This window comes from Siphateles boraxobius, unplaced genomic scaffold (assembly GCF_051911475.1).
Source record: "Siphateles boraxobius isolate OS27281-9 unplaced genomic scaffold, OSU_SipBor_1 31, whole genome shotgun sequence".
Taxonomy (NCBI): domain Eukaryota; kingdom Metazoa; phylum Chordata; class Actinopteri; order Cypriniformes; family Leuciscidae; genus Siphateles; species Siphateles boraxobius.
The window spans coordinates 5,406,338-5,426,871 of record NW_027508931.1 but is presented as its reverse complement, the minus strand read 5'-3'; the positions used below and the strand labels follow the sequence as shown (position 1 = coordinate 5,426,871).

The following is a 20,534-nucleotide window of genomic DNA, read 5'->3' as shown; positions in this document are numbered from 1 at the left end:
ACCTCAACGTGACAGCTTTTGCTTCACGGAGTTTCTTTCAGTTTTTCCCTTCCATTTGTCTTAAAACACTGCGTTCATTGTTATTCAGTTTGAAATGTTTACTACAAACAGAGGTTTTTCAGATTTTCCATTGCAGCGTTCGCTCTGTATTACAATTCTTTGCAGCCTTTAGCCACTGCCTAATGCGCTGGATCCTTAACTGGAAACCTAACGTAACTCACTCCCATCAAACATTTACTCTTTGAACACTTGCACCTGACGAACAATACAAGTTTGCTAAAAAGTATTCCCTACTAAAGCAAGGCAATATTGGACTCTGGTAAGAGTATTCAAAGCAGACTGGCAGGGGTGGTCTTGGATGGCAACATGCCTAGTGCATTATGGGTGTTGACATTTTCTTACTTATTTGGCAAAAGGGAAGACAAAAGCCTCCTTTCTCTTTTTTCTCTAGTCAGGTATAGCACTGATTTCAAAAAATGTTTTCCCTTTCTACTGTACAGGCAGTCGAGTTTTATTGAAAGCCCAATTTGCTAGCGAAGAACTCCTTTAACAGAAGCAAACACAATGAGTTAAAGAAACCATGTTATTTTAGCTTGCTTCTGCAAGTCTTTTATCTCTTTTATCGTGACTCATGTTTCACGGGACTTGTGACCGAATGCTTCACATTGTAAGTGGAATACTGTACCAGATGAGCTACCAAGCAAATTTCGGTAGAGGCACATTTTTCCAAAGAAATGGTCTATTGCCATTGTTCAAATATTAATATTATATCAATTGTTGTTGGATTGCAGTAATTTCATGCAGTAATTTTATGTAATTAAGGTCATTGCTTATAGAAGATAATTAATTTGAAGGAAAAAAACTGACCTTCAGTGTCGAAAAACCATCCTCAAAAGTGGTTTTTGGTGGTGCTTCAGTAAAGTAAAAACCCTCAGTATCTAGTTTTGTATTCAGTTTCTGATAGATTAAATCAGTGATCCTATTTTTTCCCTAATCCTGTTTCAATTTTAATGGATTGGAAAAGCAGTTTTATGCGGACTTCAACATAAAGAAGATGAGACATTGATAATCTTTCATTCAAAGAAAGAAAAAACAGATAAGTTTTCCCAGTGTTCTGATTTGATTCATGATGGGCTGGGAAATTGAGCTGCAGCGTCTGTAAACTGATCAGAGATCAGGGAAGTGAGATGATCAGGTTGAGCGCTCAAGTTCTTATCCAGGTAACCTGAGCAGCAGGGTAAGGGCTTCTGATGTAAATAGGCTCAATTAATGTGGAAATAAAACACTGCACGCACAGCAGAGACCACAGAAAGTCCCTCGGTGTGAGACAGGCGGTCCCTTTAGTTTCACTGCTGGCTGCAGTTATTGGCAATGCCATGTGTCCTTGTAAACTATATCATTTGATGTTGTTGACAAGAAGTGGACGCTTCTAGAGTTGCATGTTGAGTTAATTGATAGGCAGATGGATTCATTCTATAGAACATGAGGTTTTCCTTGAAATGCTGACGGGGTGCTTTTGGCGCAGGAAAGGCTCAGATGTTCTTCACCCTGTGCAGATGATGAAGACCATTCTATTTTTGGCCCTCTTGTATGGGGATATCCGGTCTGCAGTTCACTCTCTCACAAGCACACACATATGCACACTAGACACACACACAGAGAGGTGGTGTAACTGCGAGGGAGTTCTACGTTCCTGGCTGTTCTCAAATTCCAATTTAAGCTCAAAGGGAGGTTTGATGTCTGCATAAAGGGATAGGTCTATACATCCCATCCTCTAGCATTAATGTTTAGTACAGAACACCATAAAAAGCTTCAGACTGCATATATTTCTCTTTAGAAATCTCAAACACTACAACCAGCCCAAAATTCCAGTTGACTGACATCTGCCATCCCCCAGGAGAAAACTCATTTAACCTGCTTCCCTTAGCTGCCTTCAGGATTTGATTTCAAATTTGAATGTTATGTAAATCGTCCTGGATTAGGATTGCTGTCCGATAGGCAAAACAGCATGGTTATGACGAACCAGCATTTCCTGCTCCATCTCACCTGGTCATGGTGCTTTAAGCACAACAAAAATCAAGGCTTTGATTATATTGATTAAATTGAATTAATCACATTCATCAATTCCCGCATCCTTCTTCCCATAACATCTGAACTGCGTTACATTGGGATTGAGAAAGTCTCACAGCTCTATAACTCATTCTCCTCCACTCTGGCAGACCACTGATTGGCAGAAATCTAGCTATTCACACACAGGAGCAATTAGGTTGATCAAAATATACACTGGATATACATATACACAACTGCCCATCAGATGCCAGAGCTACTCCAGGTCCCGTCCCCCAGCCTGACACTCTCATCAGTTTAACCTCATCCCTTTGTTGCTGGGGATTACAGTTTAATCCTCCAACTGATTCCTGTACTTTTCCCACTCTGTCTCATTCTCAAACAGTCTCTGTCTCTGTTAAATGTTGTAGGGCCATCACTTCAACCACTGTATCCTTGATGAAGCCACCCATTTGTGTGTGTGTATAAATCACACAAGGGTGTCGTCTGGCAGACAACAAGGAACATTGTCCTTTGACAAGGGGGTTCACAATGATATAACTTCAAAAGTTATAAGCTATCCCAATTCAAGGGCTTCTTCAATTGCAGCATTGAAATGCATCGTTCATTTCCTGGGCAATGAAGGATAGAAAAGATGGATTCTTTACGGGCTAGCCAACCCCAGAATATATTGCGCACTGGTGACGATTACACTTTTAAATGTAAGTATATGGTTTCAACTTACTCGAATATCTAATGATACAAATGTAAAAATAAAAATAAAAACTTTAAAGTGTTTCAAATGTTGACATATCTTACTAAGATGTGATTTCATATAGTTTATACTCTTTATTATGTACAGAAATAGACCAAGGTAAAACTAATTTGACAGTTTTGGTTTTGAGACAGTTGAATATCACTTTCAAAAAAGTCCAGTACAAACCTCATCACCGCATTTCAACAGCAGCTGTCATAGTTGCTAGCACAAGAAAATCATCCGTAGGCTAGACCATCACATTTAACAACGCTCAGTCCGAGCTTTGCGGCCTTCGAAGGATGCAGCCTCTGAATTGGGACATATACAGAGTAGGGCTGGAACAACAACTCGATAAAATCAATAACATCAGTAATGGAAATAATCAAAGACTAATGTCTTTATTGATTTGTCGGGTATACAGCACTTTAAAGTATATACGACCAACCAGCATATATTATATGCATTTCACATTGCGTGCAGGGAAAATAAAATTATATATATATATATATATATATATATATATACATATATACATATATATATATATATATATACAACGCAAACACAACGTATAGCATACATTATACATACATTATGTACTTTGTTTGAAGAAAATAGCAGTAAGCAGTACTAAAAGCAGTAAGAAAAATGATATTTTTGAAGTTGTAAATAAAGAATAATTCAGTCTGTTTAAAAAAAAATACTACTTCAGTCTTTGTACATGCCATATTTTCTTTGTAATTATTTCATTATTTACTAGAAATTTTAGAGTGAAAATTGTTTCAATTTTTAGTGCACAGATATTAGAAAATACACTGAACCTCAGAATGGCTTTTATTTTGTGGCAAATATACATATATGTATGATTGAAGGGGTACAAATATTAGACAGTCAGGAGGGTGGGTGGATATGCATATCAGCAGTGCATATCTGTGCAATCATTCATGGGTTTTATGTGTGCTGCAGACCCTTGGCATACAATGATGGAGAGACTGAGTGCACAATGCCAGCTGTCTCACTTTCCATTCATATGCCACCAGGACCTGTGCAAACTGCTTAGTTATTTTAGTATTTCCCTATGCATGCCCAACCTAATGAGTACAGTATGCACACTTTGTATGCTCTGTTTGTAAGCTCCATAATAGTGCTGCCAGGTGAACAGCATGTATGCAAATACTGAATCAAACTAATTGGGTTTCCCCGGGGTGTTTGCACTGTGTGCAATGCTAGACATAATAATTTCAGCAAACACAGATATGCACTTACCTGTGGATATAGGCTATGAACTGGAATATTGCGGTTGATGAAACAACCCCATGAGCCATGAAACAAATGTTATTTTGCCTTATGATCTTCATATAAAGTTACTGGATTCAGAAATATGTTGAAAACGCCATTGTCACCAGGGAATAGGTTCAAGTGTGCATTGCGAGTGTAATAATTCATCATGTCTCAGTGTTGACGCTCAATGACGTGCACATCTAAAACTAGTTTAAAACAGGAACCTGCAATGAAATAATCTGCTGTTTGTTGTCGAAGTGCGAACAGTTCCTGACCAGGGTTTGATTTCAGTACATCCCCACGATGATTTATACTTCCCTTTAAACTTACAGTGCCTCTGTCAAGGCTCGAGAGGGGCGCGCGACCGACCGGCGTTCACACACACTCGCTCGCTCGGGTCTATGCAGTGATAGTGACTCTGAGCGGCGCGCGGGACAGTGATGATGTGTCAGCGAAGAATATTCGAGCTGTGATCATTTTCCCGGCACTAACTTCAACATTCCACCAAGAAGCGTTAAGTAAATACTAAAGTGAGTTCGTTGATCCTGTTATGGAGCAATATGCACAGAAAATGTCTCTGTTGAAGAAAGTGAGGACCGGAGTCGTGGCGAGCGGTGAGTAGGCTATAGGGAGTTTCTACTTTGTTCTTGTAGATTTTATTTATTAAACTTATAGAATCATTGTACATTTCGCATATATTGCGTATTTATCAACTTTTAGGATGTCAGATGTGCGTTTGGTTTCGCTTTATTTGATGTCCGTGCTTTCATTGACATACAGTCTTAGCTACACATCTTCAGAATAATGTTATTTGAACATTTTTATGTAGGCTATTATCTGAGATAATACGTTTAAATTCAGCAGCGTTTGAACTTTATCATATTGTATGATCATTTTTTATATTATGGGTTGTGAGTGAGCTAGGAATTTTCATAAATTCTTTAGCCTATATAAATGTATTTATGGGATAGGATGGGTATATATGCTATTAGAATTGTAACGATTCGTCTTAACGATTCTGATTAGTCTTGTAAACGATTACAATTCCACGAACGATTCTTTTGGTAGGTTACTTTTGAGGAAGAGATATTTGAAAATGCAGTTTTGTGCTGCCCTCAGCAGTCTGTTAACAAATGATGAGATCGTTTCAGATTTCAACATACAGTAGCCTAGCATATAAGTAAGAAACTTAATATATCTCTTGCTAAATGTGTTACATAGACTTTTTAAGTCTATGTTATGGACGGTGTTACATTAACTTTTTATTGACGGCATATATTGATTGAAAATACTTGCAAATAGCTCAGTGAAATTCAGTAGCCTAAGTGAACAGGCTCTTTCTTCAAAAAATAATAAAGGCTAGGCCTACTATAATGTAGTAAAATATAGGGATTAAAATTTTGCTTGCAAAAGGATTTGTTGGAATAAACTATTTTGATTTGTTGTCAAAAATGCTATTTACAACCAGATGGCAGAAATAGACATTGTGGAAATGTTTTGGTGTTTGTTTTTTATGGTTAAAGTTACAGTATAATGATTTTTTAAACTGACTAAAGTCAATAAATCACTCACATGTGTAGTGGATTTTTGAATAAGCATTTTAAAGGCAAAATAAGTGGCCCCTGACCCTTCTTGCATGCTCTCTGTTGTTATAAAAGTGTACCCATTATTTTGCCATTGTTTAGACATGTTTGCAATTATCATGCATTGTCTGCTTGGTTCACATCCTTCCTTATTTCCACCCTATTTTAACACCTGCTTATGTGTGATTATGAAGCATCTTGCTCCCCTCACTTTCTGCTCATCAGTCTGTACTGGGGAGAATGTTCTTGATAGAGCCACTGCACTGGGCTGCTCACCACACTTTCCTCAATTAACTTTCCACACAGTAAAGCAAGCCTCGCTCCCAATGGGAATATGCTTCTATTAATAAATAGTTTATCACTCCCACCCTAGCATAATGAAACACCTTGACAACAGCAAATTATTCAATCTCTGTTAAGAGTTGTGGGATGTCTGGAGGTCTCTGCTAATACACCCAACCTCCAGACACTATAGTGTCCTTATTTATTGAAATAAGAAGAGCAAGGCTGTAAATTTTAACAAAGTTATAGTACTATTGCAAACTTCTATATCAAACTGATTTTATGAACACAACTATTTGACTTTTGTTGAAGTTTTGTTGTCTCTTTGTCTCCAAAAGGGTGCAAATGATGTGGGCTGTTTGGCTCTTCACTGGACTGTGCACAAGATCCTATGGGATCTACCTTCAAAAAATACCTCAATGCCCAGCACCCAGGTATCAGGCTAACACTGAAACGACCTGAGCTTTGTCCATCACTTTGATCAACTTTCCTTTTCAATGCCATCATGCCAATCATCAGCAACGCCAATCATGACTTTAGCAACCTCTCGGTCAGTGACGACAGCAGCTTGGACCACATCTTTACTGAGATCCCAGAAACTGAGACCATCAAGGGAGAGTATTATCAGCGCGCTCAGTTCATCCGCCGATCAGAAGATCTGATTTCTGTAGACCACGGCCTGCAGGCCCTCATCAACGTGGGGGGTAACCGTTACACATTCCCTTGGAGTACGCTGGAGCAGTTCCCCTTGACACGCTTAGGACGTCTAAAACCCTGCAGCAGCCCTGAGGAGATCGCTTGCGTTTGTGACGATTACGACGAGGCCTGCCGTGAATTCTTCTTCGACCGTAGCCCCAGTGCATTTCGTGTAATCCTTAACTTCCTAGCAGCAGGAAAGCTACGTATGTTACGGGAGATGTGCGCACTATCGCTGCACGAGGAGCTCAACTATTGGGGCGTAGAGATGACCTACATGGAACGCTGCTGCAAGCGCAAGATGTACACGCGCATTGAGGAGGTCGCCGAGCTCGAGCGGCGGGAAGAGGAGCGCCGTCAGCGCGGTATGCAGCTGCGTCCACCTGTAGTGGAGACACGTTTCCGCAAGTTCATGAACGATCTGAGGGACATGGTGGAGAACCCTCAGTCGGGCTTGCCAGGAAAGATATTTGCTTGTTTGTCTGTGGTGATGGTGGCGGTGACAGTGATCAGCCTGTGCATCAGCACCATGCCGGACCTCAGAGAGGAGGAGAATAGGGTGAGTGCATACAAAATGTCTTAACCTGATTAAGGAGGTTGGTCACCCAAAAAATGAAAAGTCTGTCATCATGTTGTTCCAAACCATTATGACTTTTTTTTCCAGAATATCTTTTGTGTTCCAACAAAGAAAGGAAGTCATACAAGTTTGAAACAACATGAGGGTTGAGCAAGTGATGATCATTTACTCACCCTCTTGTTGGGTAAGCTTTGAAAAACAACGTAAGATATTTTTAATGAAACCTGTGAGGTTTCTGTCTCTCCAGTGAAAGTCCAGGTAACCAAAGCTTAGAAGATCCAAAAAGGTCATAAAAGCATCATAAAATGAATGTATGACTCAAACAATTTAAGTCCTATGAAGAGATATGATTGCTTTACGCACAGATTTAATTTTAATGATGACACAATGTTCACTTTTGGGATTGAATTAAACCCTTAAGTCTATGTGATCTGAATAAATTCTATGCTCTGAAATGCATAGATGCTTTCATTAGGGCTGGACCCGGATATTCGAATATTCGTTCGGTGTGTTGGTATTCGATTTGAAAATGTGACATTCGTATATATATATTTTTTTTTTGCACACCTGGCACCCCCCTCGAAACGGTTCTCATTCGCGCTTGAATATGTTTTACACTATAAAATCTGGTGAAATATAATACTTAACATATAACTTCGTTATATCTACTTAATAAATATATTTGCTTCTTCTTGGACTACTAAATGTGTTCCTGCAACAGGAGTATTCTCTGACTAGAGCGCAGAACAGCGGAGTTTGTATGGACAGAAGTGCGTGCATGAGATTGTATTTTGGGTTAAGCTGCGTTGCTTTGACATTGTGGAACATAGAATGATAGAAACAAAATGTTTTATCCTTTTTACCCTTATCAATCTAAATTAATCTACAGCTAAATATAGGAGACTTTGAGATTTTACTGGGACGTCACGTTTATTTTTCGTTTTTCTTTATTTAAATTTAGTTTTTCTTTATTTAAATTTCGTTCTTCCATATTTAAATTTCGTTTTTATTTATTTAAATTTCGTTTTTATTTATTTAAATCTGCCCTACTTTGTTAGTGAGAAAAATATTATAAGACTACCTTATTAAAAATATTGCTTAAGTTAAAAGACGTGTGTGTGTGTGTGTGTGTGTGTGTGTGTGTGTGTGTTGCATATAAGCCCTGCATGCGTGAGGTGCGCCGCTTCTTTATTTAAATCTACCCTACTTTGTCAGTAATTTGTTAGTGAGAAAAATATTAGACTACCTTATTAAAAATATTGCTTAAGTTAACAGACCTGTGTGTGTTTTATATCACTAGTGCAGTGTCCATTCTCTGAGCATATAAGCTCTGCTCGCTTGAGGCGCGCACGCATCCGGCTCGCACTGTTCTGTCGTTTATTAAAAGTTTATTAATTCTGAACGTGTCGCGTCTCACCTGTCTATCTATATTGCACCAAATACGACACTGCACTCCCTTGTGAAGTCGTTTGGATGAACGGTTCTCGAAATAATCAAAATGCAACGGACAGACAGACATAGGCTATAGAGATTCCGAAGCTTCGAATATTCGATGTTCATTACTACCGAAGCTTCGAAGCTCAAAAAATGGTATTCGGACCAGCCCTAGCTTTCATATCGAGCCAACACACTGGAAATAGAGTAATTTACATGTAAATCCATGTGTAGCAATTCTCTCTACATTTTACTTTGATTCGTTATACAAGATGTAAGCACACTACATGTTCAGCCGTTCACTTAGACCCCCTTCTCCTCAGGTAGAACGCGAGTTTGTCATTGGAGGTGAGTTTCTGGTCTTCAAGCAGACCTGTGTGTGCTGTTCCTTGTGAGAAATAATGAATGCACCTCAGCAGGGCTCCCCAATGTCAGTAAATACCCTGAGAGTAATGAACTGGACCAGCAATGCCTCCACAATGTCAGCAAACATACATAGAGAATAATGAACCAGCTCCATAGAGATTTCTGGAATGTCAGCAGGCACACAAGGGGGTCCCGCTTGAGAAGACTAGACCTTTTGGCTGTTAAATGACTATGAATTTTAATCGCCCTTAGGCAGATACCTCACACTGTCCAAAGTGTAAGGGGTAGGCCGCTGACCGCAGCTTCATTTGCCTGAAGTTTCGCTCCATGTGTTTTGAATGGAAAATGTAGTACTTTGTGTGTGATTGGATGTGCTTGTGTATATGTCAAGGTAAGATCTAGCAGTGTCTATACAGTTACGCCAGCATAGCATCCAACAGGCAGAGTCCCGCTGGAAGCAGCAGGACTGTCATATTTAATTCACACTGCCGGGCCGTTTGTCAGTGTCACCAGCATGGTAGAAAAGGAATGGCTTGAGCATGGAGTCATTCATCTGTGTATGTGTGTGTGTGTGTGTGTGTGTGTGTGTGTGTGTGTGTGTGTGTGTGTGTGTGTGTGTGTGTGTGTGTGTGTGTGTGTGTGTGTGTGTGTGTGTGTGCATGTGTTCACTGAGTGATAATAAGATGACCTCCTCTGTCTCTCACAGCACTTTCAATTCTTTGTGTGCAGTCGAATGTGAAGATGTACAGATTGATGTTTCACACTTCTGTATGTTTACAGGCATAAAACTTTTTATTTTGTTTTATTCCCCTATAAATTATATACAACAAGACTTTAGTTTAGAGCTCAATATCAGATCCGGAAAGACAAGGCCGCAAATCTCTAGTAAACAGGAAACATGAACAGAAGTGAGAAACACTGTGAGCAAACTCACAATGAGCTAATAGAGAAAAAACAGTGAATAAATTCAACAACCCACAGGCTTGTCTGAACTTTTGACATCAGTGTGACCTAACCCTGTAACTTATGCAGCTTAAGTTCTAGATCTAAAATAATCTATATGAATGTACAGTGGTCTCAGAAATTAACTGGACACTTGAGGAATACATAAATATATAGGAATGACATTGCATTAGACAACAAAATATCAAACCATGTAGCATTCATTTTACAGATTCACTAGTTCACACTTACATACAATTAGAGGGAGTAAGTTTAATGCATATTTGGCGTGCTGTCCGGGGGAAGGGCTTCGAGCTCGGAACTCGGCCCAAACCCAGAGTACGTATGTTTCCCAAAAGGTTTTGTAATTATAAAACAACAGATATATTGTTTTGTTCAAAATCAAGTATTTTGACAATTTCTAGTTATCAATTATTAATGGAACATGCCCATATTTGTGCAACTATGTAAATCTATTTGAAAATCCATCCACTGAAAGTCATTGGTGAAGTAAAGTGAAGTAAAAGCTATCGCAAGGTCTAGCATAATTTGTTTGTAGATGCCACTTGGTTTGATCATTTGAATCGAATGCTACATCATTCAGGCATTTTAAGTGTGATTTAAGTGTCCGCATACTTTTTGGGCCTCTGTATACACACTATCATTGTGAATCCTGAACTCTGTAGCGCAATTGAAATTGTGTTTTGTGTTTTAAGCGTGATATGAGATACAAAACATTTATGGAGTAGCATCTGAACTTGTTTAATCGGGCAACCTTGTGAATCGATCCAGAGAGGTTAAGTATCTTGTGTGTTTGAGAGCAGGCTGTATTCTTATAATCCCAAGCAGCACCTTTTTTATATTGTTTAGATAACAATAAATACATTCTTGTAAGGTGATAAGATGAGTTTTATCTGGATTCATATGGCCTAATACCCTTTATCTTTGCGCCAGCTAGATAAGTCTGAAGCAGTGCTCCTAGAATGATATTATGTGTACGGACGGGTATACCTTCTGCAGGTTTGTAACAGTTTATTATATACTGTATATTAAAAAAATAACTAACCTTCATTCTACTAGTTCGGGATAAAACGTCAGATAGTCAAGAGAATCTGAGCATCCACAGGATCTTCCCTATGGATCTGTGCATCACTCCTTCCGATAGATATTTAACTTTTGTTCCCTCTTGTCCTACAGTACATGTAATCTAGCCCTGCTTTTTCTAGTTTTCCCTCTGCTTTCTTAACGCTTTCCCCGCCATTGATGGAATATCCGTCTTTCTGTGTTTTCACTGTTATAAGGTTATCTGTTATGAATCCGATCTGGATGTAATCTTTGACAAAAATGCATTTTTCTCAGCTTTTTGCATAAAATAAAACTAACCCACATTCAAGGGATGATTGAAAAAGAATGTATTAAAGGTGCCGCTGGTGATTCTCTGCAGAATTTTTTTTGTTATGCCGATTTAAAGTCTCCTCATATACTGATAGCAATCACTCTGTTAAACGGTCGAAATGTATTTTTATAAATATATGTTGTCTGTGGAAGTGTGGGATCATAAAATGTTCATTCAATCGTATCGTTCGGTCCGAACGGTCCTATAGCATGTGTTCCCTTTCGGTCAATGTGTGTTTGTTTGCATATCACTGCGCAGGCTGTTCACGCAGACATAATAAGTCAGCGCGTTCACCTAGCTGTGCAGACAGAGCGAGAACTGCAAGCAAGCAGCAACTACCTAACTTTCCTTCTGAACCGACAACAAGTGGCACTGGCAAAGGATCTACCATCTATATATCTTCATCTGAGCCAAGCAGACTCTCTTTGTGGAAACCCTGTCATGCAAGAAATATTATTACACACTGACAAGTTTTGCTAGCTAAACGAACCGAAAACTTGCAGCATCTAAATCTGTTTTTAAGAATTTATTTACATCTGGTATTGTAGTGTTACTAACTGTACTATAAAGTTTTCTCACCGGTGAATGACACATGATATTGGAATCGCAGTAACAATGTCTCCGGTCTTCTTGGCTGTGCACGTTCATGCTTTTAGGAGGCGTGGCTTTGGATAGCGATTTGCAGGGAGGGTGGGACGTAAGCTTTTACTGCTATCAGGCTAAAGTTAGCATTTTCCCAGATCCTTTCCCAGCACCTTTAAGGTAGAATAATATGTTGTTGTTGTTTTAAAAGACACACTGTTCTTTCTTTTGATTTATTGCATGTTCAGATATTCATACTACAAAATATTTTGGGGGCCATTGGAAATTTTGTGAAAATGCAAGCAGTGGCAACTTTGAAAAAAAAAAGATGGAGGGGAAATAGTTAAATATTCATTTCAACCTTTGCTTTCTTCTTTTGAGCTTCTTTTCTCTGCCTTTTCTCACCTTTACTCTTGTTCCCTCTCTCTGCCCCGTCCTTCTGCCATGCTGTCTTATACACTCTCCCCTTTTCTCCTCCCCAGGGCTGTAGGTGTAAATTTTCCTTTGTTTGAGTCAGCAAGGACTCAGAACCGAGGGTGTTTGTATGCCATGAGCATCCAGCAAACTCTCACTCACCAAGTGCTGGTGAGACAAACACACTTATTCACAGTATCCTGTGAAAGTGAAGCTAAACATCTTAAAAATAAAATTATTTTTTTTTTAAATCGACTAGTAGGTGGGTTTCCTGAATTTCCATAAATTTATTCACACTCTCATGTAGGGATGGCTCGATACCACAATTTTGGCTTCGGTACAACCTAATACCGTAGTATTGATATTAAAACGATACCATATGGGTCTGAATGCGTTTATAAAGCAGGAAAGTACCGCAAATGTTTATTAACAAATTAATCAACATAGATTATCACATCAAATCAGTAATTTGAAAACTTTCTTGTGACAAGTAATTTCAGCAATAGTCTACTGAGTCTTCCCTATCTATCTCTCAAAATGAGCAAATTAAAAAGACATTGCGCCTGCACTGTCAACGAGCTGGGCGCTCCAATACAACACTTTCGCTTGCGTTTAGGGACAGATGATGTAAATCGCTTGCCCATGTCTTTTTAAACCTTGCCGATTTGAACATCCAAGCGATTTTATATCATTCAGTAGTACTTTGGAGCTCTTTGAAAGACAAAAGGTTTTCTTTGCACTCATACCAACAACACACACACAAGCCACCTATAAAGAGATTGCGCATTCCAAAGTGAGTTGTTTTTCCTCAAACGGTCAAATTCACACAAAATTGTCAAACTGTCCGTCTTAGTGAGTATTCACATAAACACAGTCGGTTATGTCTTGCGTGAATGTAAATAGTGTAAGCACTGTATATGCGTCATTGCATATAGTATATCGGATCTGTGACAGCAGCAGCCTAATACATTCTGGTGTCTGTCACTAAATAACTTTTCTAACTTTAATTTTAAGGATTTACTCGTTTAATGTATTAAAAGTGAAGACTATCCGGTGTTATTTTACATTTGATTACTTTATTCTGTTAGACCTACCTAAAGTTAAGTGCAAATATTATGAGGTGTAAACATCATTGGTTCTAGCGTGTCAAACGCACGCTGTAACATTGTGTTATTTAAACGATATGATCTTATGTATTTGCGTTGATCAGTGTTAAAAGAAAATGAATGTCTAAATTAGATGCACTCACCTGTCCATCTCTAAATGTCTTATACAAGTCACGATGGGCAAGTGACAGATGTTTGGCAAGGTTTGATGGTTCTTCATCAGTTTTATAAGCAGAAAATTCCAAAGTAATTCCAAATTTCACTTCTTCTGCCCTCTTTATTGATTAGTTTTGGCTGTGTTGAGTGAGATTCAACTGCTTTATCCATTTTGTTCCTATATGTTGTCACGTTTGCCGGTTTCGCATTAGTTTGGGTAGCCCATACTGCGCAACCCTACCCTCTTCTCATACCAAGTTTGCATGACATAATGCCTTTCTTCTGTAGGACACAAATAAGATTTTTTGCTAGCGCGCCCGCTTCCCCGCTGGAGACCCTAGTTCAAATCCCGCTCAGAGCGGGTAGAGTAGGACCGGTCACAGACCTCTGATTAGCCAGCTGTACATCCTCGTATCTGCATCTTTATGCAGTGGCAACCCGCAGCTGGAGCTATATCACACCTTTTCTCAATCCTTACTATATATATACATTAAATGTTTGTGTGTGTGTGTGTGTGTGTGTGTGTGTGTGTGTGTGTGTGTGTGTGTGTGTGTGTGTGTGTGTGTGTGTGTGTATATATATATATATATATAATATACAGTTGTGGTCAGAATTAATGGCACCCCTGGTAAATATGATCAAAAATGGTTTTAAAAGATAAATCTGCATTGTTTATCTTTTTGATCTTTCATTAAAAAAAAGGAAAAATCTAACCTTTCATTGAAGTAAAAGAATTGAAATTGGGGGGTAATCACATTTTGAAATAAATGCTTTTCTCCAAAACACACTGGCCATAATTATTGGCTCCCTGTTATTAAATACTTTTTGCAACCTCCTTTTGCCAAGATAACAAGTCTGATTTTTCTTCTATAATCCCTGATGAGTTTGGAGAACAACTGACAAGAGATCAGAGACCATTCCTCCATACAGAATCTCTCCAGATCCTTCAGATCACCAAGTTCATGTTGGTGTTTCTTCTCTTGAGTAGGGTTGTAACGGTATACCGGTATGGCGGTTTATCGCGATATTGACTTGTACGATTATCATATCGTGAACATTTGCTTATCCACGGTTTTGGAAAAAAAATTAAAGCAGATCTCAAATGCGCATATGCAACTTATTTCCACTTGACTACTCCACCCATACATGTGCACTGGAGAAAATGTCTGAGACTGAGGCTGCGAATTCTTCGAAAAAAAAGTTAAAATCTGCAGTGTGGGAATACTTTGGGTATCCGAAAAAAGAACGTGGGTTCCCTTTCGTTGTCACTCCGAGTTACGTCGGATGACGACGAATGGGGTTTCGCTTAGAACACCTATCAACTTCGAGTATTACAAAACGAGCCAATGGCAAAGAAATGCCATGGGTCTGCGGAATTTGCATGACGTAACTCCGCCCCACCTCGTGGGTATAAAAGGAGGACGCCAGCAACAGGCAGATATGTTTTCGCTTCGGAGCCAAGAGCATTTCTTCACTCCACAGTCATCTCTGACTTCGCTCTACGAGACGAGCTTCTCTCTCCGGTGTTGGTGTGACGGCGATCTGCAGCGAGCTCACAGTGCCTGCTGATCTGTGCAGTAATCTGCCAGTATGTGTGTGTCTCCCTGTGCGCTTCAACATCGCGGAGTTTTTTCTCTCCTCTCATAAAAGAGCTCGCACGCGGCATGTCTTTTTAAAGACGGCTCGCCCGTGCATTTCTGGTTGCAGCGGACTGGTATCGGACTCTGATGGGCACGAGCGCTGTCTAGTGTGTTTGATCATGCTTGAACAGCGCTCGTGGGTGACTCATGTTCTCGCAAGGGAACGTGATCATCGCGTCATAAATAGGTCGAGACTCGGTGAACTCGCAGAGTGAGAGTCCCCTCATCCACCCCCCGATCTCGGCGGGTGGCCAGGGTGACCTGAGGGTTACGGTCTGGAACAAGGCGCCGACTATGTGTCCGTGACCCCAGCCCCCCTCTTCAATGACGGTGCCCGCTAGTGAACTGCTGATTCCCGCGAGTCTACCCTCTGGTGGCCCGCGTGTTTCAGTTGAAGCTACAGAGGAAGATGCCATGTCTGTTGCAGCATCACTAGGTGGGCTTGAGTCTTCTGGAAGTGAGGGCTCGTCACAGCTGCCACCTTCCGGTGTGCATACGGCTGTGCCTGAGTCTGATCCGGAGATGACGGCCATGCTTTCCTGGGACGATTGGTTTTGGGTAAGGCCGCCGACCCTCGTCCGTGGCAAACCCCAATACCTCTCTTCCCGGACGTGCATGATGAGATCTCGAAGTCCTAGAAGACCCCCTTGTCTTCTCAGGACCGCTCGCTGATCTCATCCGCCTTTCCTCCCCTCGATGGGGCCGCTGCCCTTGGGTACACTGGGGTTCCCCCGGCTGAACGCTCTGTTGCGATGCTATGTGTCCTCAGAGTGCTTCTTCTCGGCGCAATCCTAAGCACCCGCCCGTGGCCTGTAGTTTTTCGTCTACGCTTGTGGCGAGATCCTATAGCGCCACGGGACTGGCAGCCGCCTCACTGCATGCCATGGTCATTCTGCTGGTCCACCTGACCCAGATGCTCATGGACCTGCACGAGGGCGGGACTGACCCAGGGCTCTTCACTGAGCTGCGCGCCGCCACTGACCTTGCTCTCTGAGCGACGAAAGTGGCCGTACGCTCCCTGGGTCAGGTGATGCTCACCAGTCTGTGGCTGAACCTGTCTGATGTGCTGGATGTCGCGCGGACCCGTCTGTCCGACATTCCCATATCCCAGGTCGGCCTCTTCGGCGGTGCGGTTGAGGGCTTGCCCAACAGCTCTCAGCCGCCCATGAGCAGAGTGAGGTTGATTCTGTCCCGACGGCCCCGCCGTCCGCTCAGATCCCTCGTCTGCCCACCGCCGAAGGCGCCCTCCCGCGGCTCCCACCCCGCCCGTTCACGGGCCGGCTCTGGGGGCCGCGGGCGGACGCCACAGCCCTCTCCAGCCCCGCCCCCCGCTACACGCCGGGTTAAGCGGCGCTCGTGAGACGGGCACCTCGGCGATGGAGCAGACTGAGGTTGATTCTGTCCCGACGGCCCCGCCGTCCGCTCAGATCCCTCGGTCTGCCCACCGCCGAGGGCGCCCTCCCGCGGCTCCCACCCCGCCCGTTCACGGGCCGGCTCTGGGGGCCGCGGCCGGACGCCACAGTCCTCTCCAGCCCCGCACCCCGCTACACGCCGGGTTAAGCGGCGCTCTTGAGTTGGGCTCCTCAGAGATGGGACTCAGTTCTTTCCAGGAGTTGGTAGCAGGACCACTCCTTTCCCCGGGGAGGGCCGGGGAAGAATCCTTATTCTCCAAAGAGCTGATTCTCCCGTCTCTGAGCACAGAGTTCTCGGACGTCACAGAGCGCCGCCCACAAGCCGTGCTCTCCTCGTCCCCCTCTGTCCCAGAGGTGGTTGACATGGCGTGCCGTCCACGGACCGCTTCGCCCCTGTCCCCCTCTGTCGCCAGACCCCTGGCAGAGCAGGCCCCCGCGGGACGACCAGCCTGGTCCTCCCCTGGCCCCTCTGCCAGGGCGCGGTTGCTAACTGTGCCCCCACATCGGGCCGCTATGCCGTCCACGTCTGGGCCAGTTACTCCGCTTCGCTGCCCCTCCGGGGGGACGCCTGTGGTCGCATGATCCCGCTGGTTCAGTTCCTGGGAGCCTGGTTAGAGCTTCCCCGTCTGTCCCGCTGGGTCGCGCGGACCATCAGGCTCGGCTATGCGATTCAGTTCGCACGGTCTCCTCCCCACTTGGGGAGTCCGCTCCACTTTTGTTGGTGGCTATGCCCCCATCAGGAGAGCAGAGATTGCCACCCTGCTGGCGAAGGGCGCAATCGAGACTGTCCCTCCAGCCGAGATGAGGTCAGCCGGCTTCTCAGCCCCTACTTCATTGTCCCTAATAAAACCGGTGGGTTACGGCCAATCCTGGACTTGCGCGTGCTGAACCGCTCCCTTCACAGGATGCCGTTCAAGATGCTCAAACGCGTTTTCGAATGCATACGGCCTAGGATTGGTTTGCAGCGATCGACCTGAAGGACGCCTACTTCATGTCTCTATTCTCCTTGACACAGACCGTTCCTTCGGTTTTCTTTCAGGGGCAGGCATCCAGTACGCGGTTTTCCCTTTCGGGCTAGCCCTGTCTCCTCGCATCTTCACGAAGGTCGTCGAGGCTGCCCTTGTTCCCCTTCGGGAACACGGGGTTCGCATCCTGAGTTATATCGACGACTGGCTGATCATAGCTCACTCTCGAGTTCAGGTTGCGAACACAGGGACCTAGTGCTTCGGCACCTAGCTCGTCTGGGCCTTCGGGTCAACTGGGAGAAGAGCAAACTTTGCCCCGTGCAGAGGATCTCTTTTCTCGGTATGGATATCGACTCGGTCGCCATGTCCGCGCAGCTTACGAGCTAGCGCGCGCGCAGTCACTGCTGACTTGCCTGAAAGATAGAACAGTTCGAGGGCAAGAGTGCGGTTCCACTGAAACTTTTTCAGAGGCTCCTGGGCATATGGCTTCTGCAGCCGCGGCAACGCCGCTCGGATTGCTTCATATGAGACCGCTTCAGCTTTGGCTTCGCGACCGAGTCCCGAGGTGGGCATGGCAACACGGCACCCTCCGAGTAACAGTTACTCCGACCTGCCGTCAGACCTTCACCCCGTGGTCGAACCTCAGTTTTCCACGGGCCGGAGTGCCCCTGGAACGAGCTTCGCGGCATGTTGTTGTAACGACAGATGCCTCCTCCACGGGCTGGGGTGCCATGTGCAATGGACGTGCTGCCGCGGGCTCCTGGACAGGACCCCGTCGCCTCTGGCACACCAATTGCCTCGAGTTGCTGGCCGTACGTCTTGCTCTGCGCCGCTTCCGGGCCGTGCTCAAGAACCAACACGTACTAGTCCGTTCAGACAATACCGCCACTGTAGCGTACATCAACCATCAAGGTGGTCTACGCTCCCGCCGTATGTCACAACTCGCCCGCCACCTCCTCATATGGAGTCAGAAGCATCTGAGGTCGCTTCATGCCATTTACATCCCCGGAGCCCTGAACTGTGCAGCCGACGAGCTCTCACGGCTTCAGCCCCTCCCGGGAGATTGGCGACTCCATCCCCAGTCGGTTCAGCTGATTTGGGACCAGTTCGGGGACGCACAGATAGATCTGTTTGCCTCTCACGACTCGACCCATTGCGCCCTGTGCTATTCCCTGACCGAGGGCACGCTCGGCACGGATGCACTGGCGCACAGCTAGCCGCGGGGCCGCAAATATGCGTTTCCCCCAGTGAGCCTTCTTGCGCAGACCCTGCGCAAGGTCAGGGAGGACGAGGAGCAGGTCATTGTGGTCGCGCCATACTGGCCCGCCCGGACCGGGTTCTCCGAACTAGTACTCCTCGCGACAGCACGTCCCTGGCCGATTCCCCTGAGGAAGGACCTCCTTTCTCAGGGACGGGGCACCCTATGGCACCCTCGTCCCGATCTTTGGAACCTCCACGTGTGGCTCCTGGACGGGACGAAGCAGGTTTGAGTACCCTTCCACCTACGGTGGCGGCTACCATCACTTCCGCTAGAGCGTCGTCCACGAGACACGTCTACGCGTTGAAGTGGAACCTCTTCGTCAACTGGTGCTCTTCTCTTCAAGAAGACCCCCGGAGATGTTCGATTAGTGTCGTGCTTTCCTTCCTTCAAGATAGGCTGGAGCGAAGGCTGTCTCCCTCCACCCTGAAAGTCTATGTTGCCGCTATTGCCGCACACCATGACCCAGTCGAAGGTAAGTCTGTTGGAAGGCACAACCTGATCATCAGGTTCCTGAGAGGAGCGAGGAGACTGAATCCTCCTCGTCCTCCTCTCGTTCCCTCTTGGGACCTCTCAGTGGTTCTAACTGCCCTGCGGAGTGCTCCCTTTGAGCCTTTGCAATCAGTGGAGCTTAAGTTCCTGTCTATGAAGACAGCGCTCCTGGTTGCATTGGCCTCCATCAAGAGGGTGGGGGACTTGCATGCATTCTCCGTTGACGAAGCGTGCCTGGAATTTGGGCCGGCTTACTCTCACGTGTTCCTGAGACCCCGGCCTGGATATGTGCCCAAGGTTCCTACCACTCCCTTCCGGGACCAGGTGGTGAACCTGCAAGCGCTGCCCCCGGAGGAGGCAGACCCAGCCTTGGCACTGCTCTGTCCAGTACGCGCCCTCCGCGCCTATGTAGACAGGACGCAGTGTTTCAGGACCTCAGACCAGCTCTTGTCTGTTATGGTGGGAAGCTGAAGGGAAAGGCTCTCTCCAAGCAAAGGTTGTCTCACTGGATAGTGGACGCCATTGCCTTGGCATACCAGCAGCAAGGTCGACCGTGCCCCCTTGGTGTGACCGCCCACTCCACCCGGAGTGTGGCATCCTCTTGGGCTCTAGCGCATGGCGCCTCGCTAACAGACATCTGCAGAGCTGCAGGCTGGGCGACACCTAACACATTCGCCAGATTCTACAATCTCCGAGTGGAGCCAGTGTCCTCTCATGTACTCGCTTCAACCAGCTAGTACTGGACCCGCTCAGGTGTCTTCGCTTGCTCGCCATTCCACTCCACGGACTGGATACGTGCGATATTCTCCTCAGGTGAGCTTCCCCGAAAAGCCCTGAGTTCCTCCAGCACTCCTGACGTTGGCGCCAGTGTCTATTGCCTGTGCGTCGGCTAGGTGCCTCCCGTGTGCATGGTCCCTCCTCTGAGCGACCCCCACATGTGTATTTCCACTGTAAGCCTCTCTGAGCGTGTGTCTTTCCCTTGGCAAGCCACCTTGCCACCCCTGGGGTTGAAATATTCCACCTGCGGCTGGACACCCCAGTGTTCTCCATATGTCTCCTTCGGGTCATATGTGTATTCTCTAAGTCCCCCCCCTCTGGGTTGGCAGTAATTGCATATTTCCCCTAAACTTTGGGATATGCTCCCCAGTG

At 44.6% G+C, this 20,534-nt stretch overlaps 1 protein-coding gene across 1 annotated transcript in view; it reads left to right on the top strand.

Annotated features, from left to right (window-relative positions):
* Positions 1–4,325: 4,325 nt before the first annotated feature.
* Positions 4,326–20,534, top strand: part of kcng4a (potassium voltage-gated channel, subfamily G, member 4a) — a 58,936-nt gene continuing 42,727 nt past the window's right edge. Inside the window, exons 1-2 of the mRNA XM_077193530.1 lie at positions 4,326–4,698; positions 6,288–7,204. Coding sequence (XP_077049645.1) covers positions 6,455–7,204 — 750 coding nt within the window. The 5' untranslated portion in view covers positions 4,326–4,698; positions 6,288–6,454. The remainder of the gene's footprint in view (positions 4,699–6,287; positions 7,205–20,534) is intronic.